The sequence below is a fragment of the Vidua macroura genome, chromosome 11 (assembly GCF_024509145.1).
Source record: "Vidua macroura isolate BioBank_ID:100142 chromosome 11, ASM2450914v1, whole genome shotgun sequence".
Taxonomy (NCBI): domain Eukaryota; kingdom Metazoa; phylum Chordata; class Aves; order Passeriformes; family Viduidae; genus Vidua; species Vidua macroura.
Window position 1 is genome coordinate 14920764 of NC_071581.1, and position 26222 is coordinate 14946985.

Below are 26222 nucleotides of genomic sequence, written 5' to 3' on the forward strand. Positions count from 1 at the left end.
TCTCAGATCCCTTGATGTCATGCTCCCCGCTTCCCTCTGGTTTCACTGTGAGATAAGGGTGCCATTCCCCTCCCCACATCCGGCCCAGCTCAGTGCCACAGGCAGCATCTTGGAGACCAGCCAAGATGATTTACGAGATCTGACGGGTCTGGGGCAGTATCCCAGGGAAGGGCGAGGGTGCGTGGGAGTCTTACTCCCTTTTTCCATAATAAATCCCTGTGAACTGAATGTTCCTGGGTTGGGGCCGGAGGCAAATTCAGCGCTGCACTTCTCTGCTGATCTGTCCTTGGGACTTAATCTCAAATCTGTTATCGCTGCCCCCATCAAGTGCTGGGAGTCAGTGATGCCCATTATGGTGGTTTTGGTATCCCTTCCAGCTATTTTTTTCCCCCTGACCAGCTCGGGGTGGTTCAAGCTGATTCCTTTCCTCTATTAGCATCAGTGGTGGGTGTGTGCCGGTCACCTCGCTCCGGTTTTGCGGGGTATAAAGCTGGCAAGCCCCTCTCCACCCTGTCCCCCACCTGGCAGGCTCCTGGGCAGGGGCAATGGCCGAGCTGCCCATCCCAGATCTGCCCCCGGCTCGCTGCAGCGGCCGCTTCACCATCAGCACCCTCCTGGGCGTGGAGGAGGGGGGCCGGGGTCCCTACACACCCACCGAGGGGTCCAGCTGCGACAGCGTCCAGCCCACCCACCTGTCCAGCAGCACCCTCTGCACCAGGACCTTCGGCTACAACACGGTGGATGAGGTGCCAGCCTACGAACACTATGCCAACAGCAAGGGGGTGGGCGACCCCAGGAAGGGCAGGCCCTCGCTGGCTGACCTGCACTCCATCCTCAAGGTAACAGGGGGTTTGGCTGTACCCATAGCATCTCTGGCATCCCCTGGTCATGCTGCTGGTCCCTGCGAAGTGACTGTGGTGGGTCACTCTGTCTCTCTGCTTCTTGGTGCCATAACTGGTGCTGTGCCAACTGCACATCCCCAAGAAGGCCCTGAGAGAAGCCAGAGAATCCAGCTGTTTCCAGCTGTGTGCTCAACCAGAGCATTGCCTCCAGGTACAGCTGCCTGAAGTCCACCCTCACCTGCCTTCCCCGTCCCACAGCCTGACCCGGGCCGCCTTCGCACGCCTGTGTCTGACCTGCAGCAGAGCAATGGCCTGCCAGAGGCTGGGCTGGAGGAGGCAGAAGGGGAGCCAGGCAGAGACTCTGTGCCAGAACCTGTCCGATTTGGATGGGTGAAGGGCGTCATGGTGAGTGTGACCCATCCCCCACAGAGCATCCTCCTACCCTCCTACCTTGTAATCATTTTACCCTTGTTGCATTTTTCTCAATGTCTCTCTTTTTGCAAGCACATGTGCTTTGAGCAATTCCCTGCCCTCCTTGGTGGGGTGGTTTTGTCTGAGGAGCAGCAGAGCTGGCATGGATTGGCCATCCCCAGGTGTTAATGCCCTGATGGCCAATTCCCCTCTGTCCCCCCTCAGATTCGCTGCATGCTGAACATTTGGGGAGTTATCCTCTACTTGCGCTTGCCCTGGATCACCGCCCAGGCAGGAATCGGTGGGTGCTGCAGTTCACTGTGGGCTGGACAGTGGCACTGGGCCCATCATCACCCAAACACCTGGGGGGTGGTGGGACTCCTAGGGAAGGCTGGGGGATACAGGAATGAAGTAATGCCCTTTCCCTGCAGCTCTGACATGGCTCATCATCCTCATGTCCGTGACAGTGACCACCATAACCGGCTTGTCCATCTCTGCCATATCCACCAATGGCAAAGTGAAGTCAGGTAGTGTGTTCCCCCCTGGCCACTCCAGGGTCTCTTTATCCTGGGGCTGCCCCATGGATGTGAACTCCTGGCATGGCCTGTGAGGCGTGGGGGAACCCCAAAAATGTGGGGGAAGCAGCAATGCCAGGGGGTGTTCCCTGCCTCAGGAGGCACCTACTTCCTCATCTCGCGGAGCCTCGGGCCGGAGCTGGGCGGCTCCATCGGGCTGATCTTTGCCTTTGCAAACGCGGTGGCTGTGGCCATGCACACAGTGGGCTTTGCTGAAACTGTCCGGGACCTGCTGCAGGTAAGAAAGCAGCTCTGTGTCCTCTGGGTCCCAATGTCCCCCCCACCCCTCCATCCCTACCTTCTCCCTGCACAACCTGTGTTATTAATATTTGCATTGTCATTGGACCACTGATAATCAAACAGTGGCTGCTAAAACTCACGGGAAAACCAGTGGTTTGGTAAGGAAGTGGGTTATTTCCATGTTGTGAATAGTTCCCCTTCCCCAGGAGCACAATTCCCTCATCGTGGACCCCACCAATGACATCCGAATCATTGGGGTCATCACTGTGACGGTGCTGCTGGGCATCTCCCTGGCTGGCATGGAATGGGAGGCCAAGGTAACCCTCACTCCTGCTCACATTTTTCTCCTGGGCTGATAAGAGCTGCCCCTGCTGGCCACCAGGCATCTGAGGAGCAGAGGATGCCTGTAGCTCCCTAAAAACGGGCATGGGTTTCTCCTAATGCATTCTTTACTCTTTCTGTGCCCAAACACCCAATCCTTTAGCTGGCTCTTTCTGGTCTGGCAGGCACAAATACTGTTCTTCCTGGTCATCTTGGTTTCCTTCATTAACTACCTTGTGGGGACAGTGATCCCAGCCACTGCTGAGAAGCAAGCAAAGGGCTTCTTCAGCTACCGAGGTGGGTCCACCACAGGCTGGGGTTGCACTCAGCAGGTCCAAGTGCATCTCTGGAGCCTGGCTCTTTGGTGCAGTTTGGGGAGATGTTTGCTATGGGAAGGTGCTCCTTGCTGAGAGACATCATTAAAAGCACAGTGTCCCCTCCCATGGGGTCCCTGCCATCAGCACTATGCCCACAGCCAGTGCTGAGGTGTTTTAGCAAGGAAAAAAGTAGCCAAGAGGCCTCAAATGCTTCTCCTCTGCTTCCTCCCCAGCTGATATCTTTGCTCAGAACTTTGTGCCCAACTGGCGTGGACCTGAGGGCTCCTTCTTTGGCTTGTTTTCCATTTTCTTCCCATCCGCAACTGGTATCCTGGCTGGGGCCAACATTTCAGGTGACCTGAAGGTGGGTTGTGATTGTTGTTGCCTGAGCCAGTTTTCCTCGGGGCTCAAGCCCTATTTTCCCTGGGGCTTTCATTTTGATCCAACCGTTAGACTTTGTTTTATTTCTTATGCAAACTTTGGGCTCAGCCAGGAGATGCTCTGTGGCTTTGTGATACAGTGAATTAAAATTCCTCCTGTACAGCAGCCACAAATAAGCTGCCTACATTAGCACTGCTGCTGGAAAGCTGTCTTACATATCTCTGCAACTCCCTTGGGCAGGATCCTGCTGTGGCCATCCCCAAGGGCACCTTGATGGCCATCTTCTGGACCACTGTGTCCTACCTGGTGCTTTCTGCTACCATTGGTAAGCAGCATGTCCTCAGGTGCAATGGGTGAGGGGGCTGGGTGGGTGGGCTGGCCCCTACCCAAAATAGGTGGCCTGGGAGGACGCAGGTGAGTAGGAGCCAGGAGCAAGCTGTGTACGCTGGCATTGATATCCCAGTGTGAGTGCCACAGGTGCCAGACCTTGTTTCTACCCCCACGTGAGGCAAAGTCATCCTGGGTGGGCAGTGGAGCTCATGGCATTGCTCAAAGCCATCATGCAGTGGGGCAGCCCCATGGCAGGGACTTGGGAATTGTCACAGGCAACAGGATGTGGGGCTGGGCTTCATGAAACCGTGGAGAGGTGCCTGCCCTGCTCTAGGCCTCTGTGTCCCTCAGGTGCCTGTGTGGTCCGAGATGCCTCGGGCAGCCTGAACGACAGTGTGGCCGTGGGCTCGCCGGGCTGTGAGGGACTGGCCTGCAGCTTTGGCTGGAACTTCACTGCCTGCACCCAACAGCAGAGCTGTCGATATGGGCTCAGCAACTACTACCAGGTACTGCTCAGAACCATGACCAGCCCCTGTTCCTGCTCTTGGCCAGGTATGTGCTGCAGTGGATGGCTTTCCCAGGGCATCTGCATGCCTGGCACCTACCTGCCATCCCGGGGGGCACCCATGCTCTTGAAGCAGCCATTTTTTAACAGGAAGGCACCAGGGAGTGGGCTTTTGGATGTGGCTGGACTTTGCTGCCTGGATAATGTTAAAGGAAATGCAGCAGGATGGGGCTGGAAATCCCTCAGGGTTGGGGTGGACCCCCCAGGGATGCTGGGGTTCCTGATGCCCTGGTTTTCATGCAGAGCATGAGCATGGTGTCTGGATTTGGCCCCCTCATTACAGCAGGGATCTTTGGCGCTACCCTCTCCTCAGCATTGGCCTGCCTTGTCTCAGCCCCCAAAGTCTTCCAGGTGAGGGGGTGGTGTCCGCACACCCCAGCTCCTCTCCCTGAGCTCAGCAGTGGGTGATGCTCCTTGGTGCAGGGCTCTGCATCCATGAGCAGCCATGAGGCAAGGAGGATGCTGCTGTCAACACAGAGCATGTGTCCAGTTTGGCCCTTGCTCTTACAGATGCAGGAGGCACCACATGGAAGGCACTGCCATCCCATGTCCCTGACAAAGCCTGCTGTCCCCACTGTGTCTCTCTTTGCAGTGTCTCTGCAAGGACCAGCTCTATCCTCTCATCGGCTTCTTCGGGAAGGGCTATGGGAGGAACAGTGAGCCCATCCGTGGCTACATGCTCACCTATGTCATTGCCATTGGCTTTATCCTCATTGGTAGGTACTTGCTGCCCCAGTACCCTCCTGGAGTTTGCCACCAGCATGGTGGCTCAGTCCCCACCACTGACAGCTCACTCTCTTTCTCCTCCTTCCGCAGCTGAACTCAATGCCATTGCCCCCATCATCTCCAACTTCTTCCTCTGCTCCTACGCCCTCATCAACTTCAGCTGCTTCCATGCCTCCATCACCAACTCCCCAGGTGGGCTGTGCCGCGCCAAGCCGTGCCCTGCAGCCGCCGGTTCCACGTCCGGCTCCCCGTCCCGGCAGCGGCCACTGTGTGTGTTTGCGTGCAGGCTGGCGACCCTCCTTTCGGTATTACAGCAAGTGGGCTGCGCTCTTTGGAGCTGCTGTCTCAGTGGTGATCATGTTCCTGCTGACCTGGTGGGCAGCCCTCATTGCCTTCGGGATCGTCATCTTCCTCCTGGGATATGTCCTCTACAAAAAGCCAGGTGGGTGGTGGTAACCTGGCACCGGCGATGCCCCAGAAGGTGTCTGGCCGTGTCTAATCCATCTTCCCCATGCAGATGTCAACTGGGGTTCCTCCATGCAAGCCAGCTCCTACAACATGGCCCTCAACTACTCAGTGGGGCTGAGTGAAGTGGATGAGCACATCAAGAACTACAGGCAAGGGCAGCTTATTGCAGTGCTGGGCATGGAAGGAGTGGGATGAAGAGCCAGCTCCTGACTCCGGTAAACCCAGGGAGGCTTCATGCCGCTGGCCACATCCTCACCACCACCCTCAGTAACCAGGAGCTACAGCAAAATGTGTCTTTCTCCAAAATCCCATGTCTGTGCCATATAAGGTAGAAAACTGGGCAAACCCTGCCCTCCCTGTACCAGGCAGACACAGACACATTGGTGTCATAAAAAGACAAAAGAGTGAGACTGGACCCTCAGGCCACATAATGTTTTCTCAGACTAAAGATGCTCCCTATAAGTTGCCACTGGCCAAGCATGGGAGAAGAGACATGGCTCATTCCAAAGAGGCTGGATGCCTCCAAAGTACTATTCTTCACTCCCTTTTTCCCCTGCCTGCAGACCGCAGTGCCTGGTACTGACTGGCCCGCCCAACTTCCGCCCAGCACTGGTGGATTTTGTGGGGACCTTCACCAAGAACCTCAGCCTGATGCTCTGCGGCAATGTGCTGATTGTGAGTCACCTGCAGAAGCTGGTTGGTTCCTTGTCCTGGGGTCTCTGGCCACCATTGGGTGGTGGGCTGGGAAATCCAGTTGTATCCTGGTGGATACAGGGTGGAGGTTGAAATGTGCCCACTTGTATGCCGCTGGATGATGAAATGTGTCAACTGGAAGCCTCTCTGAGTTGTTAAGCAATATTGGTGAAGCATGAGGATGTCCCTGTGGGCTTATGACTTCCCTTTGCAAATTAATTGCAGAAGATTTGGAAGGATGAAGTAGTTGCTCAGAGGACAGGGGGCTCCTGCAGCCCTGAAATCTCCAGAGCAATTGGGTGCAGTAAGAACCAGCTCATCTGCACCCATAGGATGGCTGAGATTGTGTACACTGGCTGTCGACTCCCCGGATTCACTGGTTTTCTTGGCTGTGATTTCAACCTCCCATGTGTGCAGTGGTTACATCCACCTCTTGCCAATGATTTGGGAAGAGAGGAGCTAGAAGTCCTTGGTGGCAAGACCATCAGTTGGAAGGGGCTGCCTGAGCTCCTGCCCCTGATTCCTGCAGGGACCACGGAAGCAGAAGATGCCAGAGTCCCGGCTGGTGGCAGACGGCCACACAAAATGGCTAATGAAGAGGAAGATCAAGGCTTTCTACACAGATGTGGTCGCTGAGGATTTGAGAAGTGGTGTCCAAATGCTCATCCAGGTACAGCCATCTTTGGCCTTCCAGAAGCAGGGTCCCTCCTCTTTGTCACAGCTTGGGGGAGCTCTGACCTCCCTCCACGATCTCCAGGTACCCTCCCCTTCGTGTTGCTCCTCCATGGAGTGAGTTGACACCGCCTGTGTCCGTCTGTCCCTGCAGAGGGATCTCATGGGGACATCTATCCGTAGGCTGCTGGCCTCGGGAAGATGAGACCTAACATCTTAGTGCTGGGCTACAAGAGGAACTGGAGGACGGCATCTCCACAGAGCCTGGAGGACTACGTGGGCATCCTGCAGTACGGCCACACCGGCTCCTCCACCTCTCGGGCACACTGGCACCTGGTGGTGGCCCCGCGGTCGCTGACGGCTGCAGTCACGTGTGCAGGGTCCAGCTGGGCTGACAGTGCGCCCTCCATTAACTGCCTTCTCCTCCCTCCTTCCAGCGACGCTTTCGATTTCAAGTACGGCGTGTGCCTAATGCGGATGAAGGAAGGGCTGAATGTTTCCCGAGTGCTGCAGGCACATGGTAAGTGGTTTTGTCAGCCAGGGATGGACAGAGACATGGAGCTGTGGGATGTGCCAGCCAGCACCATGTCCCCAGACAAAGGCCACAGTCCTGGCAGGACATCACTCCTGTGCTGGGATCTAAGGGGAGGGAACAGTGAGGCACTGCTGTGCTGCCCTTGCTCTTCTCCTCCCTCCTCAGTTAACCCCACGTTTGAGGCAGCAGAGCACCCCGAGAACGGCACTGGCAGCAGAGCAGCCCCAGGCACAGGTAAGTTGGTCCTGGCTTGTGACTGCCCAGAGCATCCCCAGCTCTGAGGATTATTTTGCACGCAGGGTGGGGGTTTCAGGCACTGATGGGAGCAGGGCTGGGACCAGGAAAAAGTGAAGCCTTTAATCTGTGGCTGGTGGTGCCCTTTGCTGACACCAGGACCCTCTTGCCCCAGCAGTGGACCCCACTGCCTTGGCCAGTGAGCAGCAGGCAAGCACCATCTTCCAGAGCAAGCAGGGCAAGAAGACTATTGACATTTACTGGCTCTTTGATGATGGAGGTAACCTTCACCTTCCATCTGTCCACATAATGTGAGCCCAGCACCTCCACTGCGTTGCCAAGGAGGGCTTAATCCCTGCCAAACAGGGCCAGGGCATCCCTGGCCTTTGGCATCAAGGAAGCACTGGTGAGCCTGGGGGTCACTGCTGCATCTCCCACCGGGTGTTTTGGGGCCAGGTCTCACGCTGCTCATCCCCTACCTCCTGGGGCGCAAGAAGCGCTGGGGAAAGTGCAAAATCCGGGTGTTTGTCGGCGGGCAGATCAACAGGATGGACGAGGAGAGGAAGGCGTAAGTGCTGGTGGCCACTGCACCTCTTAGCCACTTGGCCACTGCCACTGTCCTGTGGGTGGTGATACAAGCTGCTTCCCACCCTGCTGAGCCCCCACAGCTTTGCCATAATGGGATCTGTGAGCTCTGACCTAGCTGCTTTGCCCCATTTCTCTGGAAATCAATGTGGCTGCAGAATGGGAAAACCCAAAGTGGAATCTGAGGCCAGCAGCAGGGTTCTTTGCTGTGGCAGGTCCCTGTCAGATCTACTATTCCCCACTAACTTGGGGAAAATATGTCCTTTTCCCTCCATTAGGATTGTCTCTCTGCTGAGCAAGTTCCGCCTCGGCTTCCATGAGGTCCACATCCTCCCTGACATCAACCAGAAACCCCGGCCAGAGCAGTAACCATCCCCCTTCCCTTCCCTGTGCCCCCACAGCACCCCAAACCTGCTGAGACCCTCTTCCTTGGCACTGTCTGCTTGTGTTGCAGCATCAAGAGATTTGATGAACTCATCGCTCCCTTCAGGCTGAACGATGGCTTCAAAGATGAGGCCACAGTGAACGAGATGAGACAGGGCTGTCCCTGGAAGATTTCTGATGAGGAGGTCGATAAAAACAGAGCCAAGGTAGCACTGTGGGGAGTGCTGAGGGAGTTCCTGCAAAGGGTCTCCTGCTTTTTAGACAAAATTTAGTCTTTCTGGAAACCATTATTTTGTGTTTCTCAATGCTCTTTGCTCCACAGTCACTCCGACAAGTGAGGTTGAATGAGATTTTGCTGGATTACTCACGGGATGCAGCACTCATAGCCATGTAGGTGCCAGTAATGCCCTCACACCCGTTTCTTACCCCATGGGAATGGTCCCTCAGAATGTCCACCCCTCCCTGGGTGGGGAGGTCCTGCACAGACACCTGAATGCTCTGGGGTGACAGTGCTGCAGCACAGGGAAAAGCCTTTGGAAGACACCAAGGGCTCCAGCTTGGGTCCTGTCGGGTGGGAGGATGTGGTGTTGCCCCTTTTTAGGGAAATAACCTGCAATGGACTGAGAAAGGGTCTGTGCCAGCACTCTGTGCCAGCCCTGCCTCACGCCCCTCGTTGTGCCGCAGCACTCCACCCATCGGCAGGAAGGGCCGCTGCCCCAGCTCCCTCTACATGGCCTGGCTCGAGACCCTCTCTCAGGACCTGAGACCCCCCATCATCCTCACACGAGGAAACCAAGAGAATGTGTTGACCTTTTACTGCCAATAAAACCTCCTGGATTCCTGATGACTTGGGATGTGAATTTTTCAGGCCACTTTTGATCCTGGAGCATGCTCCTCTGGGAGTCTGGGGGAGCAGTGAAGGCATGGTGGTTACCAGCCCTCTGGAAATGCCCACCAGGCACAGCTGCCACCCTCTTACAAACACTTGTTTGGCCCATCTGAGGCTCTGTAGGTTGTACATCGATAAACAGCAATGCAGTGCAATACCCTGCAGTGCAGGTACTGCTTTGGCCTGGGGTTAGCCAGAGCCAGGCAGGGGAGTTATGGCGTCCTGCACCTGCATGCCCAGGAGAGCCCAGAGTGTGCAGGGACTGAATGTTGGCCCCAGCAAAGCCACTGGCCCAGGGTGGGAACAGCCCCAGGGACAGGGAGCAGGTCAGCACCAAGCCTGGGGGCTGCAGGGCCCCAGCATGGCCCCTCAGGGACATGGACAACTGCTAAGCCTGTCCCCAACAACTGAGCAGCAGTGAGATGTCACCTCAGACTGTGGTGCCTTGCTGCAGATGCAGGTCCAGCTCCTAATGGAGACAACATTTACCACCAGAACCAGGACATTTCTGGTGCAGATGGCCCCAAGCAAAGTAGGAGTGCAGCTCATTTGCAAAAGCATAACCCAGGCCCCGTTGTCATGCTGCAGAAGAAACACACAACATTCATTCACCTCAAGAGTTACAGAATTTACTGATAATCACCACCAGGATTAGGAGTGTCAGTAGAAAAATAAAATGTACAGACTTTTCAATCATACAAAGATTTGTTCATGACAGCCACAGCTGTGAGCGAGGGAAGCCGGGTGGGGGCAGAGGGGATGTCACACACAGGGAGCAGGGCCACGAGCCTCAGCATAAGCGGGTGTTCCTCCAGGGGAGGCAGCTTCTCCAGAAGGTGTTTCCTTAACCAGCACACTGGCTGGGCTCCCCAGCAGAGGCTCACAGCACTGCTGAGCCCAGAACACCTCAGTGTTGATGTTTTTGCCAACTCTTTGCAGTTTTTGGCAAGTCTGAGCAAAGTCTACCAATACCTGATAAAAATTGAAGGGATTCCTCCAAAAGCCTCACTTGGAATAAAGGAATGGAAAGGGAAGGCCAAACCAATGAGGGGAGGAAACTGCCACCAGTGCTTCAACTGCCATCTGGTGCTTCAGCTCAAGGCTACTCCTGCTTTCTGTTGAGCTCTGGTTTTACTGGAGAGGGAGGTTGCCAGCAGCAGCCAGTAGAGTGGAGGATGCTCTGTGAGCACCAAGGTGACACTGAGAACTTGCCTGCTGTGCTCATATGTCAAGACAAATCAGCTGATTGTTCACCTTTTATGCAAGAATTCCCTGGAAATTTCACAGCATGCAGGCATTGCCAGCTCCAAACACTCCAAACAGGGTCAAGGTGCCAACTCTCAAGTAAACCAGAACTGCCTCAAAACAAACTCTCAGAGATCCCAAGGGATAGAAAATGGGATGATTTCAGTTCACCTAACACTGAGTGACTTTACTGAGCAATTTTTCACTTGTTCTGAGCTTTGTAAACAGCCCTATTTGTGTCCTGCACCCCCCAGCCCTGTTCCCACAAGGAAACCTCCTCTTGCTGTAGCACAGGGCACATGGATAAAGTGCTTTCTCAGTTGCAATCAGTTTAATGGCTATTGAGTGGTGCCAGGCACCGGTGCAGGGTAAAGGAGAGCACAGCAGGTGCTCAGGACATTGGTTTCTGGTGTCACCTCAAAGGAAAAGCCAGACCCACCCTATTCAAATTCCATAAGATACTTTTAATCCATCCAGGAAAACACAGGCTAATTCCTGTAAATTAAACTGTGCACTCTGTACACACACTGAAATATGAAATGGGAAAGAGGAAAAGAATGCAAGCTTATTCTTTCTTTTTCATTGTTTCTGCCCTGGCAGGAAGACTGGCTCTCTAGAAGCAGCACAGCACACAGGGCTCTCCACAGATCCAGGGTTTAGTATAAGTTACACCACTTGGACCTCATCCACCTAAGGAGAAGGATTCACATTAAATTATTTCCTAAACTGTGCATCTATAATCCCTGAATTAACATAGGCTAAAATTTAGAGTAATCTCAGTTAGTAGCTCCTGCAAAACACCTCCCACCAACCACAGACCACTCTTGAGGAGTCCATGCATACAGAAACCCTCTTCCATGATAAACACAGTGCCCTGTTGAAGGACCACAGAACCAATTTAGTTTAGAAAAGCCCTCTAAGATCCAGTCCAACCTTTGACTGGTCACCACCTCGTCATCCAGACCATGGCACTAAGTGCCACATCCAGTCATTCCAGCATTGAGGACATGGGCTCATGGTAGATAAATGGCCCTAGGAAATGCTGCAGGTACAAAAGGAACTGATTTGGAAACCAGAGGAATTCAATGCAGACACAGATGGGAACTGTCCCCTGAACGGCTGGACACAGTGCTTTCCCTCTACAGCCCACATGGTGTGAGCTGGGTACAAACACAGCCCACAGCAAATCCCTAGGGGTGGCTGCACTGCCCAGCCACATCCCTGGAATTCAACCTCAGCTTCCCCAAGGAACCAAGCCCCAGGAAGTACCCAGTTAGCTGCTCAAGTGCCCCAGCCATGTAGCACAACTCCAGGCACAAGTGCAGAGCTACCAATTAGTTAAAAGTCACTTAAAACCAAAACAAACTAAAACAATTCATGAGGAGACAGTACTGCCTGTGGAGAAGGGTTGATTTGGAGCTGTGTTCACATGGACACAGGAATTACCCAGGCTCCTGCCAGGAGCCTTGCAGCTCTCCCAGTCCCCAGCATGCTGTTGGCTGGATGCTGAAAATGTGGCACACTCCCTGCACTGGGGACACCCCAGGTCACAACCCAGCTCTCAGCAGCAGCATGAGGGATTTTATCCAAGCTGGCCAGTGCCACTTCCAGATCAGTGCAGACACCCAGCACCACCACACCAACATGAACAGCGTCAGCAAGTCAAAGGAGAACAGGGTGGTTTGAAAACACAAGTCTCCTTCAAAGCCTGAGGAGAAGCTGTGCACACCCACATGCACACCTGGGATTTCTGGAGTGCCCATTCCACTCTGCTTTGCCTCTGGGCAAAACATTCACAGGGCCAGAAGAGCTTTGCTGTAATAAAATTCACAAAATCTTTTTATACCAGTCATTTCCCCTGTGCAGTATTCACAGCCAGAGCTCCCAGACACAAATTTGCACTCTCATCCATCTAAAGTGAGTTTTCCTTTTGCTGCTTCCAAATCCACTATGGCTATGACCTGGTATTAAGAAATTTGGGCCAGGAAGAAAACAATTTTTTAATTTAAAAACTGACATTAAAAGAGCTTCAGGTTCACTGTAAACCAAGCAACAAAGTGGTGAGTGAGCTCTGAGGACACAATGTCACTCTGGTCCTGTTCCTATCCCAGCACAGCTGGTGTCACATTTTACTCATGTCCTGTTACTACAATTCATCACTGGTGAAAGGTACCTGGGTCTCCTCCTCTGGTAGCCATTTTCCTACCCTCCAGAGAAATAAAAGTTTCACTTGGCACTTAATGTTACCAAAAAGTAACAAAATTCACAATTTTAAAATTTCAAGCCAGGCTGGAGGCAAGACCAAGCCATCTCAATTCCTTAAATCAGCAGAAGAAACACAAGGCTGGAGCTGTGCTCCCTGTGATTTGTTCTGAGACAGCAGGTCCTTTGCTCCCCCTCTGGTTTGTGTTCTCCAGCCTCTCCAGAGGAGCTACAGAGTGGCCAGAATGCGCAGGAAGGAAACCACCACCACACAGAACGTCTGGCCCACGCCAAAAATGAGGGCCTCAAAGGGAATCATTTTTTTCCCCGCAGCTCTGTAAACTCCAGCAATGGCAGCACCTGTGGAGAGGGGGAAAAGCCAAGATGTGAACGTGAGACAGCTGCTCTGCACAGGGATGAAGGGGAAGCCTCAGGATGTGAGGCTGGGGCAGAGAACAGCGGGGTCTGAACCTCTCCCTGCTCACCAGCAGGCAAGAATGCTGGGCTGGGCACGTCTGACAAACCTCAGCCAGGAACCTGTGCATGCCAGTGGGAATGGGTGAACTGGTGCTGAAACGCTGTCGAGGCCTCCAGCAGGTGTGGGGGGTCGGGACATACCCTTGCCACAAGATCCCCCACCCACAGCCCACAGGCTGCAAACATTACCCAGTTCTGGGCACTGCCAGCAAACCTCTGAGAGATTTTCCTCCAGGTGCTCAGAAATGTGAGAGCCCCCTTGGCTCTGCACCCGATGGGCACGTTTGGTATGCCCGATGCAGGGCTCGACACGGGGTACGGCCCAGCTCTTTCAAACTTGGGGCAAGGGGGGAATAAAGCCAGAACGGTAATCTCCATCGGGGGGAACACCGCCATTCCACGCGCTCCCGAAGGCAACCTCCGATCACCAGAGCCCCCCGGGGCACTTGCCGTACTTGTGAGGGTGCCGGCGGTGATGGGTCCCACGATGCCCATCAGCAGGACGCTCACGGACATGAACCTGCCGTACTTGTGGTGCCGGAGCGTGAAGAGAGCAAGCAACGCGGCCGGGACGTGGAAGGCAAGGGAGGAGACGACTGCCCACAGGAAGACGCCGTACCACATCTCTGCGGAGAGAAGGGCTGTGAGGGCGGCCCGGGACACGCAGGCCTCCAGCGGCCCCGGCGGGCGGACGCCGCTCCGAGTAGGGAGATACCTGGGAAGGTGGAGAGCGGGCTGGAGTAGGTGGTGGTGCCATTGCCCACGCGGGGCACGAGGCGAAGGCTGAGGATCTGCTGCAGGAGCCCCCCACCGCCGCCGCCCGCTTCGCCGCCGTCCATCCCCGCACCCGCCCCGCCGCCATCCGCCACCGCCTCTTCCGCCCGCCCCCTTCCGCCCGCCGCAGCCAATGGGAAGCGTTGTGAGATGACAGACAGGGCTTAGCACCAATCAGCGCTTGTCTCCGGGCAGCCGGGCCCCGCCTTGACCCCGCGCTGCCATGGGAACGGCTGTGGGCTGCAAGGAATGCTGGGAGCCCCCGGAGGGGCTGGCGGGACGCTCTGGCCCGCTGGCGGACTCTCGTCGCTGCTCCCCGTGCGCGGCGCCGCCACGGAGCCGCGGCTGTTCTTCCTGTCCGCCAGGGGGCGCCCGCGGGCGGCGGCGGCGCTCTGGGCGGCGGCGGGCGGGAGGCGCAGTGAGGCGGCGGGGCCGGGGCCGCAGCATGTCGGGGTCGGAGTCGGAGCAGGAGCAGTACTCCTCGGCCGAGGATGACGACTATGTGCCCTCAGGTGAGTGGCGGCGGGCGGGCGCCGGCGGTCCTGGCGGTCCCGGCGCTCACTGTCTGTGCTTGCAGGTGCGGAGTACAGCGAGGATGATGAGAGCGAGCTGGTGCGGGAGGAGGAGCCGGCGGACAGCCCGCGGCCGCCCCGCGGCAGGAGGAGCCCCCGCCGCCCCGCCAGCAGGTACGGCCGCTGGGGTCCGGCCCGGTGCCGCCGCTGGTACGCTGCGGGGCGGAGGAACGGGGAACGCTGCTCTGCGTTCCGGTTTAGTGGCAGGAGCAGAGAACCTCGGCCCCGAGAGACAGCGTGCCGGAAAACCCTCCCCAGCAGGAGTTGTTTATATTAGCCTTTTCCAGTGCAAAGCACGCACATACGGGGTTTCTCACGTTGATATAAATATATACATACTTTAGCGGAGGTTGGTTTCTATCTAGCCCAGGTTCTCCTCCCCTCCTGGCTCCTGCATTATCTCAGAACCACGGGACCCTGGAATGGTTTGGGTTGGAAGAGACCTTAAAGACCACATTGTTCCACCCTCCTGCCATGGGCAGGGGCACCTCCCACTAGACAGGTCACTCAAAGCTCCAGCCAGCCTGGCTTTGAACACTTCCAGCAATGTGGCAGCCAGTGGCCAATCTGTGCCAGTGTTTCAGCACATTATATACTCACAGAAATGCATGCAAATGGGCCAGTTCACTTCAGGAGCACTGCCTGCATCAGTCTCACTGTATTTTCTGAGCAGCAGCATCTTTTAATAAAATACATACACTCCCAAGGTTAAAAGAGAACCTCCCAAATTGGATGTGTTAGTAAAAATATGAAATATTATGTTGCTTCACCCAAGGTTACAGTTCAGCTCTGGAGTAGTGTTGCAGCAGCTCCATTTTTTCTTCTTTTTTGGCATCTGCTTTCAGGAAGAGGAAGAAAGGCGGTCTCTTGCTAGAGGCAGATGAGAAAGAGGAAGAAAAGGCCCAGAACGGAGAGGAGCAGAAAGAGGAGGAAGTGGATAATGTAGAGCAAGTAGAAAGAAGCAGAGAAGAAGAAGAAAAAAAGAAAGAGGATGCTCTTTGGGCCAGTTTCCTCAGTGATGTAGGACAGAAGCCCAAAGCTGTGGCTGCCACACAAGGGACACAAATCAAGAAGGTAATGGGGGCCTGGGCCTTCAGCCAGGGAGTGTGGGAAGGGCCTGAAGGTTTAGAGCATGCCCCCTTGGTTCTGGCTGGTATCAGGTGTTGGACACAGCTGGGAGGAGGCTGGGGTTGCCCCTGCCCCCTCTCCTTTGTAAGACTCACATCCCCTGATGGGCCAGACTGCAAGGTGCTGACTTCCTTCCTAGTGCAGAGGTGGTGCTGCTTTTGGAGCTATCTGTCAGCATCTTGGAGTGTCCTACACAGCCCTGTTGGCTTCCCTTTCTGGTCCTGGATGCCTCTTTTGATACAGGAATGATGAGCTTTGGTCTGAGTTGTGCCTGTGGACCCAGCTCTCCCTGAGGCTTGTACCTTTCCTGATGCTTAAAAGAAAAAAAAAAAAAAAAAAAAAAAAAAAAGGAGGCTTTGTGTGTGTGAGTGGGAAGCAAGAGGGGTCTGTGCTGGCATCTCTGTGCCTCCATCCTCATGGAGGGGGTCTGGAGGGTGCTGCATGTTGCACGTTTGTAGCAAGATAGAATCTGGCATTCTTGTGTGCTTTGTAAGCTCCAGTAAGGTGCTCTCAGTGTGCAGAGGTTTTTCTGGAGAGAGAATTCTGTGTGGTAGCTATTTGAAAGGATTTGGTTCTCAGTAAAACCAGGTGCACGTGCTTCCCTGTCAAAACCTTTCGTGCTTTAGGTGGTAGAAGGGAAGAATGTACCACAACTGAGCCTCTGTTGCTAGAATTATCAGTTTGGGTTTTTTTAGATGGTCAGCCAAAATAAATGTTCAGTAGCAGAAGACTGGAGTCTGCCTGGTGAGTACAGTTCTGACTGTGTGAAGCTTCTTCCTATGACTGTCGGAAGGTTGTGGAGCAAGTATAGTTTTGTAGTATTTGATTGCAGCTTTTGGAAGGAGAGTCCTTTCATCTGAGCCCTCCTGCTTCTCCTTATTACTGACTGAGCAGCTGGGGTGGTTACTTGTAGAGTCAGAGGGAAGAAGAGAAGTGAACATTTTCTTCTAAGCACTTCTACTTTTATGGGCTGGTTGCTAAAATGTGAGATGTCTTTGAAAGTTCCTCCATAGGCTGGAATAATTCATGGAGGCATGCAGTTCCTCTGTTCTCTTTGTAAACTTCTTGGGCTTGCATTGCCTCCTTGAAGATCTCTGTGGTGTGTGGTTGATTTAGACCAAGAATTTGGAGTTTGCTTTGGTAACTTACAGCGGTTGAGGTTTTTTATGTATCCTTTTAGCTGTAGCTGTGACTGAGTAAATTGAGGCATTGTTGACAAATTGCTTGATAAAGATTTTTCCTTTTCAAATAAAAGAGATGTTATTGACAAGTAGGGAGATCAGGGGAGATCAGCATTGCTTTTTCTGCTGATGAGTTTTGTTATTCTCTGTTGTTGAGTAAAAATAAACATACTTTAGTGGAATTCACCTTGGCAGCTTTCCTGCTTGGTGGTGCTTAGTTTGAGAGAACCAAGTCTCCAGGCTTTTGCTTTCTTTCTGAACCACTGCAATGTATTCTTGCTCTTTCCTACATTTATTACAATTTCACTTCTTGTTTTAGTTTGTTTTGATCCTAGAGCTTCAATGACAGCCTGGGGAATGGGGAATTCCATTCTGGTGGAATGAAATTTATTTATTTCTTTTATCTTGTCTGTGAGTGACTTGCTTAGACCACCCACTGATTGCAGTGCTACCCAAGGTCTGTGTTGGGCCCTTGGCCCTTTGGAATAATAATTTGGCTTGGCACCACAAATGCATTATTTTGCTTTCTCCTTCATGTATTTTGTAGGCTGAAGAAGAGAACAGTGGGAATAAGCCTCAGGAGAAGCCAAAAGATTCAGGAAAAGTGACAATCACCAAAACGTTTGATTTTGCTGGTGAGGAAATCAAGTAAGTTGGCAGATGTGACGTGTCCATTGTGGGCCCAGTGCAAACTGAGTGCTGCCATGCTGGCTGGAGCTGGGCTCTGAAGCACAGTGGGTCTTCTTTACACTGTTTTTTTCTTTTATTGTGAGCACATACAGATATCAGGCAAAATGAGGCCAAGATTTTCCTGCATCAGAGCTGCAGAGTATCTTTATATGCAGACCTCAGTCTTTACTCAACTTCTTAACATTCATAAATGTAATTCAAATTCACTTAGACTTCCCCATCTGGCCAGTGTTTATAATGGTTGGCAGAGCTTCCCTAGTGACACTGTCACTGGGAAGGTTGAGACAAGGAAGGAAGCACATCTGGTCCCACAGGGATGAGGGTAACACATTTTGTTCCTTCAGCCTAGTCCAGGTTCTGTGCTGCAGGCAGGATATTGGCTGGCACTTTCCCTGGTGATGTTCACAATCCACAAACAAGATTTGCAGGCAGTAAGGGGTGTTTTGCTAGTTAGCAGACTAACAGCTGAGTGCTTTTGCCTCTGAAACAGCTGCAGCAAAGGGGATGGCCTGGGTAAAATCATGCTTTAGGCTGAGTTTGGCTTACAAGAGGCCTCTCAGGCTGTGCTGCAAGAAGGGCCAGGTATTTTATAAATGCATAAGACCAGAACTGAGGGGCCTGGCTGAACCCACCTGAAATCTGACTGCCCTGTGAACTGCTGGTTCTTATCATGGGGATTTTATTTATATGAGCAGTAAATCTGGTTTTGTCAGACTAACTTGGCTCGTGTCTTGTGACAGCAGAGGGCAGCAGCTCCCAGCAATAACACTCACCCTGCCAAAATCTGGAGGAGGCAGAGCTGGGGCTTCTGCTGCTCTTGCTTTTCATGTTAGCACTGCTGCCTGAGCTGTTTGAAAAATCTGAAGAGAGCTGTGAGCCACAGTAGGGACTTTGCTACTTCCCTGGGCAAGCCAGACCATAGGAATACCCCTCGTTCACTGATGAGCTTCATTCACTTCATTTACTGCCCTTTGGAACATTGGTTGCCTTATGTGAACAGAAGTTGTTCAGGGCTCCTAAGATGCTGATTTTATGCTTTTGACATCAGTATCTGATCTGTAGTTTCTTAAGAACTAAGAAAAAGACATATTTTCCTGCACCAGTTGCTTTCATGGTGTCCTTTGTACTGCTCAGTGCTTACTGTTTCCCTTGGGAAACTGCAGAGGAATCACTAGAAATTTCTACCAGTTCTTGATGAAATAGGCAATAGCTGGAGCCTGGGTGACAATGAGACTGTAATTCTGCAAACACCAAGGTTAATGCATGTTTTGTTTACAGCAGGTATTATATCAATTGGTTACAGAGCCAGCAACAGAAGGTTTGCAGTGAGGTCTGGAGCACTGTTTTCTGCTGGTACCAGAGTTACAACAAAGTTATGTTCTTGAGCTCTTTGATAACAGAAAAATCCTTCAATGTTTTTTGCCCCCTTGATTTTTGTGATGTGCAAAGCTGATTCTTTTATGTTGTTTGCTACATTTTGCTTCTTTAAATGGGTTACACTGTTAGCTGTGGATAGAGTACAAGGTGTACTTGCTACTCACAGCTGCTGGTACTTTCCCCTAATGGCAATAGGTGAGGCTCAGAGGGCTGCTCTTTCTCCAAAATAGCAGGAGGTTGTCTTTGCACCACCCCAACGTCTGCAAATGCTCTGAATACCAAACACTGACTTCCTTGCCTGGGGAAGCAGCTGGCAAATCGTTGCTTATAAAAGGCCACCACACGGTAGCTGTGTGCGTGTGCATTTCTGGACTGAAGGAACTGAGAGCTGTCTCTGTTGCTTGCCTTTCTAAATGATTTGAGGCTACTGTTGAGTGTTGCTCTTTTGAAAGCTTGAGAAGAATTTAGATCAGTATTTAAGCAGTGAAAGATTCAGGGCACAAATTTTCACAGTCTGCTCACTAAGCTCTTAACAGAAGATTGTCTAGCCCTGATCTCCTGTTGCAGAACAATTTATTTTCTCCTGTACGAAGATGGTATGATTTTTCTGGCCTGATTGGAGTAGCAGAAGTGGCTTGAATGATCTCCAGCTACAGGGCTATAGTGGAATAGTAAAGGGGCTTTGTGTTGTCAACTCCCCTGTAGGTTTTTGCTGCACATAATGTCTGTTTTGATGAGTCTGTGTTTGTATCAGTTGCTAGTGCTGAACTTTAGCTTTGGAGTGTTAAGAATTAACAATTACCAAATGAAGATTTTAATTTAGTAGCTTCTAATTTTAGAAAATACATTATATAACTTTGCCTTGTAAAACTAAAGCTGTTGAATCCTGGAACTAGAAACAATCTTAAACTGTTTGCAGTGCTTTCCAGTTGGGACTTTGTCTGCTTTTCCTGTCTCCCTCATGTTAAATAGATTAGGAGCAGCAGGTGACTGTCACCCACATAGCTGTAACTGTGGGCAGCAAGAGCAATTTGCAAAGGCAATTCAGCATCTAAATGGAAGTTCAAGCCATTTCTCCCTGGCAGAAGAGACTGAAACTCCTTTGAAGCCTCTGGTTTATGAACTTGCCTCTCAGTGCAGGACGTGTGTTTGCATTAATAGGGAATTGCATCCCTAGTGCCAGGGAAAAACTGTTGCGATTTGTAATTGCTTGTTTTCTCTTTGGCACTCCAAAAGGATTTGGTCCTTGGCTTTCTTTAAACTCTCTTGTGCTCAGTGCATCAAAATGGTTCTTCTGTGCTCTTTCCATGAAAGTGAACTTTGTGTCCAGCTGGGACTGCAGCAGAGTGGAGCTCACATACGTGGTCTGGCCCCATGGTGTCAGTGTGACAGCCTATGAGGGAAGAGCATAGTCAGATTATTGATTGCTGTCAGCAACAGATTTTACTTTGAAGCATCTTCTCTACCTTAATTTGGCTTGTGGGAGGCAAAGCTAAGTTAAAAGGAGTAGTGGCTTGGGTGTTAATTTAGGAAGGCCTGTGTTCAGCACCCTGCTTTATTCATGTTTCAGATTCCAAGTAGAGGACTCCAGACTAGGAGCTTTGTATTTCTTGCACGTGGTTTGTTCGTCTAGTTTAAAGCCAGAGCTTTACACAGGTTATTCTTGTGGTGGGGATGCTTTCCTGCTACTGCAGAGTTGCTGTACTGTACTGATGATGCTGTATTGTGCTGGCAGAGCTGTGGCTTGTGCTGCTTTAGTGACTTGGCTGCTTCCCCATGTGCATGAACCAAGCAGCCAAAGCAAAGCCGTAGTAGGGCTCCACTCTCCATCTGTGAATGGGGAGGTGTTCCTGTCACAGCTCCTTTCTCACAAGGATAGGTGGGGTCCACACTGAGCTGGTGCATTGCATGGGCCAAATCAAAGTAGGAAGGGCCAGTGCCAAACAAGCAGTGTCACGCTGAGTGTGTAACTTGCTGCTGGATTTAAGGAATACTTAAAGTTTATATAGTTCTGTAGAAAGAGGTAGGCAAACTCATGTGAAAACAGTGTGTTGAATGTTCTACCTGAGACATGAATTCCCATCTCTGGATAAGGGTTGCCTGTCATTGACTTGTGTAGGAGACCACATTTGTGACTTAGAATAGCCCCGGGATGCTGCTGTAGGACTGCTTTTACTTGTGTGACCACTGTGCTCTGAGGAAACAAGCTGTGCTGGTACATGTGCTGAGCAGAGCTGAGCTTGTATTCTGAGTTTGGGAACACAGTGGTTGACAGTGCAGCTATTACATCTTAAAACTGCTAAAGAAGTACCTAAGGTATATGATTTATAACCAAATAGTTATAAGCTTAAATTATTGTAGTAATTACTGAGGTTTATACTAGCTGAATTTGATACTTCATCTGCCACAGTTGAAGTATGGGCTGAAAAATAACCTGATTTTCATCTGTTACTGTCTGTATGTGGTTATCATCTAGGATGTACCTGGACAAAACCTCATTGTTCGTTCTGTGTTGCTGCTTCACAGGTTTTCAGCCTACATCAAGGATTCAAGAAAGATTATTCAGAGGAGATTGTTTGCAAGTTGAAATTTAAGGACCTTAAGCTGGATCTTAAGTTGAGGGGTTTAGTGGCGAACTTCATGACTTTTGAGCAGAGGAAGCAAAGGTGAAGGGAGGTGGCTGAGAGCAGGTTCTTGTCAGGAGGCTTGCCTGTGCTAATGGAAGCCCTTTCTGGGCCAGCGCCCCAAGTCTCTGTACAAGAATGCCATTGACAACAGGAATTGTGCAGGCGCAGCTACAGACCATTGATGGAGTTTCTTTTTTCAGTGAAATCACTGAGGTTTACCTTAGGCCTGAATGGGTGAGGTGGTGAGGCCTGAGCCCAGTCTGAGGTGTTGTCTGGGCTGCTGAGCTCTTCACCTTGATGAGCTCCTCAGTAGAGTTGCAGACCTGGTGGAGGACTGATTTATTCCTTTTCACCAAGAAGTGCTGACCTCAGAGTGGAGGTGAGGTCATAATTCAGTTCTCTGCAGCTGTACAGTACTGCTGCTTTGGGATTGCTTTATGCTGCCTCTCCTTACTGAATTTTTGATTTTCTTTTATTAATTTTAGCTCACCTGTGTGCTTGTTGGATGGACAGCTATGTCCTAGACTGCTCACTGTTTTAACTCTGGATCTGCTGTCCTCTTCCAGAGCTTCAACCACTTGATCCCAGACCCTTTTTAGGTGATAGCAGGTGGAAAGGGTGCAGGGTGCAGCCTGAGCTTTCCACAGTCCTTGCTCAGATTCTGATTCCTTATCAGTGGCTGTGATATCGTCTCTGTTCCTTACATGACTACTAAGACCAACCAACTGTGACAAAGTTGGCAAACAAAGGAGTTTGGGAGTCTGTCACTTATGGTGTTGCTTTGAAGACAGTTAAGGTGGCTGTCTGAGAAATAGCAGCTGCTTCTGCTTTTTCCTGGAAAGCAAGAAGAGTGGAAGGAAAATCCTGATACTGATGATGTATTTCAAGGGGAATGGATAAAAAGAGCAGGGAATTGACTCCCACAAGTCTCAAGATTTAGAGCTGGCACAGAGGGTAATTTTTAAAACATATAATTGTCCATCTGTGTTGCTCTGTGCTCTCAGCATGGCCCAGTCAGACCTGTCAGGCTAACAAGCAGTGAGAGAGCATGTGACACCATTAACCCTCTCCATACCTTGTGATGCTTTTCAGGGAACTCAGTGGATGAATCAATGCAAGGGGCTGGCAGCATGCTCACACTTCTTGCTGGGTGTGAATCTTGGTAATTTGTTTTGTGCTCATGGGGTTTTGAGCAATGCTGAGTGAAGCACAGTAGCTTTTAAAATCAGGAGAAAGATCAGGAGTTTGGGTGGGCATCTCTTGATGCTGTAGGTGGTGTGGTGCACATCAGATCAAGGTTGATGTGCTTGAAGTCTTCCATGTGTGCTTTTTTGAAAAAGCTTCTGCTGTATTGCTTATACCTGTGAGTGAGAAGGCAGGTGAGCATCACCAGAATATGTGTCTTGAAGCCTGATATTTGGAAAGCCCTGCCTTTTGTCCAGGGGGATAGCAAGTGCTACACAACTTCCACCAGATGAGGTGGTTGGGTGTTGTCAGGCTAGATATGGAAGACAATGAACTGAGCTAATAGGAGCAGAGGAAGAAACCATTCATATTTTGATGTGCTTTTTGCAATGGCTTTGATTGCAGTAGCAAGGAATTGTTAGAAAAAGTAAGACAAATGAATTTCAGTGGCCCTTTGAAAAGCCACTCCTTGAGGACTTCTGTTTTGTGTTGCTGACTGGTGGTGCCAGCTGTCAGTAGGGTTTTATCTTCAGTCCTCTTTGGTTAAGGTGTTCTAGAGAAATGTGTTCTAGCCACTTTCTGAAGGAAGCTTGCATGGTGCAAAAACCTTGGCTTTTAAGATTTTCCCAGAAATTTAATCTGAACAGTATAAGCATGGGGATGATGCTGTGGGACCATAAGAAAAATCAAACTGACCAGAATTACCTGGAATATGAATGTGACCACTGTTTAAGAGTGGCAGACTAAAAAGTGGGTGGTTGCTTTTCTACCACCAATCACCAAAATGCTGATCTTGGCATAATGGAGTGTAGGCAGCAGCCTGTTTCTGCCCTTATGCTGTTGTTTTCCTTAGAGGTCAAAGCATGCCTCAGCTATCTACAGTTTATATTGGTTTTTTCCAATTTAAAAAACAACTATTGATTTTTTTTGGAAGCCATTAAATGAAAATACGTTACCTTTCAAGAATGACAGGGTCTCAGGAGCTCGTTTTGATAACCTTTCCTCTGTGTGCATCCATTCCCTGATGCTTCAGAATTTCCCTGGGGAATACTAACATTGTACAGTGCCGATTGGCACAACGGTGGCCCAGGGATGAGGTCAGTAAGTGTGAGCAGGAGCTATGCTGTGTGCTGGTTCACTTGTGAGCCATTTGCCTTTCTCAGAGGCAGCTGCAGAAATTGTAACTTCATAAACATCAAACCAAGCCAGGACTCTAAGCCAGAACACTTGCTTCTAAAATAAATCATGTTATGGTTTGCTTAATGTGCTTGGAAAAGGGGAATGGGCTAATGAACAGTGTCTAATCAGGGTTTTGTCATTAGTAGATGTGCAGATGAGGCTTCTGCTCAGAGGGGCTGTGACTTGCAAAGTGTTACTTTATAGCCCTGCACTCACCAACATGGTGACCCCTGTTGTCTTCCTTTATCTCAACATGCTTTTGAAACTCCCAAAGTGACTGAGCAGATGCCCACCTGAAAGTCATCTTTGGCTTCTAATGTGGCTTGCTGCTTTCAAGGAAATAATTTATGTATGCTGGTTTCATTTGTGTGGTTTTGCTGGTAATCGGTGTGATGAAAAAGAAGGCTCAGCTGGGATCTCCAGAGGTAGGAGGAGTTTCAAAGCATCTCCAAAATGATGGATTGACCTCCGGATTAATTTGGCCATTTCTGGGTCTTTCAAACCTGGGTTGTCTGGGTGCTGCATTGGGAACTGGATGACAAGCTGCATTGTCTCATCTTCAGGTTCTTCAGTGTATGTTCTGCCTGTGTTCTGTGTAAGTCAGTGTGGAAATACTTCAGTAAAAATCACAGCCTTCCCCAGAAGAAGATACTGTTTCTTTATCTGCCTCTCAGGTAGTTTCCTGTGTGAAAACAGAAGATGCTTACTGACCAATTCGGTATCACAGGAGCTCTTCTGCTGTTATTGAGGGGCTCTTTGGTCCCTCTGTTCATGCCTTCATCTCAGGGGCCTCAGATCCACTCCCAGCATATTGCTGCTTGGCCTGTTTCCCTTGTTTCCAAGCTGCTGCTCATTCCTGACAGCTCCAGGCTCAGAAAAGGGCTTTTGATGTCTGGTGAGGTGCTGGCAGAGCCTGCTTCGCAGGCATTGGGCCTGGGGTTTCCCCTGCTGAAAAGTGCAGCTTGCAAGATGCATTATTTTCTTCTGTAACTAAGAGATGGTGAAGCAAGAGGGATTCTGTGTTAGCCTGAAGGGGAGGCAGAGCTGTTTGCTGCCATACAATCTCATTAACACACTACAAACTGAGCCAAGCTTGGTCTGGCCTTTCCCCCATGGGGATGCTTCTGCTTTGTAGTGTGTGCTGGCTCCTGCTATGATCCGTGTAGCCTTTGTGTCCAGTGTTCATAGCTCTAAGTGAATTTGGAACCCCTGGCTCTTAATACTTGTGGTACTCCTATCCTTCAGCAGGAGAGGCATCCATGACACGAGCACTGTGCTTCTTTGGGGGAGTTGGAGGGTTGCAGGGATCTGTCTGGTTTTCACTGTATTTGCAGGTCATGATTAATGGGGGACTGTCATACTCACACACGCAGCAGCTCATCTGTTCATCTGGATTACTCAGCTCAGAGGTGTGTTCCAGAATCTTAATTTAATCCTTTTGAGAGGTACAAATTAAAACACAGGGATGCTTCAAAGATTGACATGCTAATGCATGGTGGGACTTTGAGGCAGTGCAAGGGAGCTGGCCAAGGGAATACTTATCCAGTGAAGCAAGAAGAGACCTGGTACTTGGAGGTGCTTAAAACTGGGGTGAATACAGCTCCAGTCAACAAGATGAAGGCTTGTGCCCTGGCTGCGGGTCAGCTTCTCCAGAGAAGCATGTTTGGCATGCTCTACCTATTGCAAGCCCCAGTGGGAGCTTGATAACTGGAGTGCTGCTGCCCTCTGGATTTAGGGAGCCTCTTGCAGGAGCTGCAAGGAGAAGTCCAAAAGGGGCCTGACAGCTTGGTCAGCATTTCAGGAGGCAGCACTGTCCATCCACTGATGTTTTCTTTGCATCTGTCACGGAGTCTTTGTCATGCAGGAGATCACGGAAAATCGGTCGTTTCCTTCAAGGCTTACAAGTATGCATTATTGATGTTAAAATACCATTCACCTGTGCTTGTTTTCAGGTGAGTTGGTTTGAGATGCAGCCTGGGCTGACTGCTTGGACAGCAGCACACACCTGCTGTGAGGAGCAGCACCAGGCAGGCAGCTTGGCCCTTGCCTGACTGCAGGAGAGCTCTCATCACATTTGATTCTTTTTAGAAACCAGCCAACAGCTTCTGTCTAGAAACCAGCCAGCTTCTTCTGCCTATCTAGTCAACCTACAAAATTATCAGTTATTCCAGCTTGGTCTTGTCTGTGTTGCTTCAGGGAATAGGCTGAGTTTCCCAGGGAACAGCTTCTCCTACCTGGTTTGAAGAGGAATGTTTTTTTTTTTTTTCTGAAAGGGGGAAAACTAATGTTTTACTTTGAAATTAGAAAAGTGATGGGGTTGTACTAATTTTAGCTCTCTCTGCTCTACACCAGGCAATTCAACATAAAATACATACATATGCAGTGTGCAGGCAGATGTGGTCTGGAGGTTCACTTGG

At 50.9% G+C, this 26222-nt stretch overlaps 3 protein-coding genes and 1 long non-coding RNA gene across 5 annotated transcripts in view; 2 read left to right on the plus strand and 2 right to left on the minus strand.

Annotated features, from left to right (window-relative positions):
- Positions 1 to 545: 545 nt before the first annotated feature.
- On the plus strand, positions 546 to 9107 carry SLC12A3 (solute carrier family 12 member 3). 2 transcript variants are annotated; one of them, XM_053987620.1, is made up of 26 exons: positions 546 to 897; positions 1162 to 1247; positions 1479 to 1554; positions 1685 to 1780; positions 1927 to 2066; positions 2275 to 2385; positions 2575 to 2686; positions 2940 to 3070; positions 3328 to 3412; positions 3769 to 3923; positions 4226 to 4333; positions 4575 to 4698; positions 4799 to 4900; positions 4995 to 5150; positions 5226 to 5325; positions 5740 to 5851; positions 6399 to 6539; positions 6725 to 6831; positions 6979 to 7061; positions 7242 to 7310; positions 7486 to 7590; positions 7767 to 7878; positions 8174 to 8260; positions 8350 to 8485; positions 8602 to 8669; positions 8964 to 9107. In XM_053987620.1, exons 1-26 carry the CDS (start codon positions 546 to 548, stop codon positions 9103 to 9105), a joined length of 3096 nt encoding a protein of 1031 aa, XP_053843595.1. In that variant the 3' UTR covers positions 9106 to 9107. The 2 variants fall into 2 exon arrangements, with proteins under 2 accessions (XP_053843595.1, XP_053843596.1); XM_053987621.1 differs by lacking the exon at positions 7242 to 7310 and having other exon boundaries at positions 7489 to 7590.
- Positions 9108 to 9781: 674 nt separating this feature from the next.
- TMEM170A (transmembrane protein 170A) lies at positions 9782 to 13933 on the minus strand. Its single transcript, XM_053987623.1, has 3 exons — positions 13808 to 13933; positions 13548 to 13718; positions 9782 to 12975 (listed from the first exon to the last, which is right to left on the minus strand). The coding sequence occupies exons 1-3, from the start codon at positions 13929 to 13931 to the stop codon at positions 12845 to 12847; spliced, it is 426 nt and encodes a 141-aa protein (XP_053843598.1). The 5' UTR covers positions 13932 to 13933; the 3' UTR covers positions 9782 to 12844.
- A 182-nt stretch (positions 13934 to 14115) lies between these two features.
- Positions 14116 to 26222, plus strand: part of CFDP1 (craniofacial development protein 1) — a 61915-nt gene continuing 49808 nt past the window's right edge. The window contains 5 exon segments of the mRNA XM_053987535.1: positions 14116 to 14301; positions 14303 to 14378; positions 14444 to 14552; positions 15284 to 15512; positions 17295 to 17395. Coding sequence (XP_053843510.1) covers positions 14116 to 14301; positions 14303 to 14378; positions 14444 to 14552; positions 15284 to 15512; positions 17295 to 17395 — 701 coding nt within the window.
- On the minus strand, positions 19420 to 21746 carry LOC128812881 (uncharacterized). Its single transcript, XR_008438863.1, has 3 exons — positions 21661 to 21746; positions 21298 to 21349; positions 19420 to 20207 (listed from the first exon to the last, which is right to left on the minus strand). It is a non-coding gene; the product is annotated as an uncharacterized LOC128812881 (long non-coding RNA).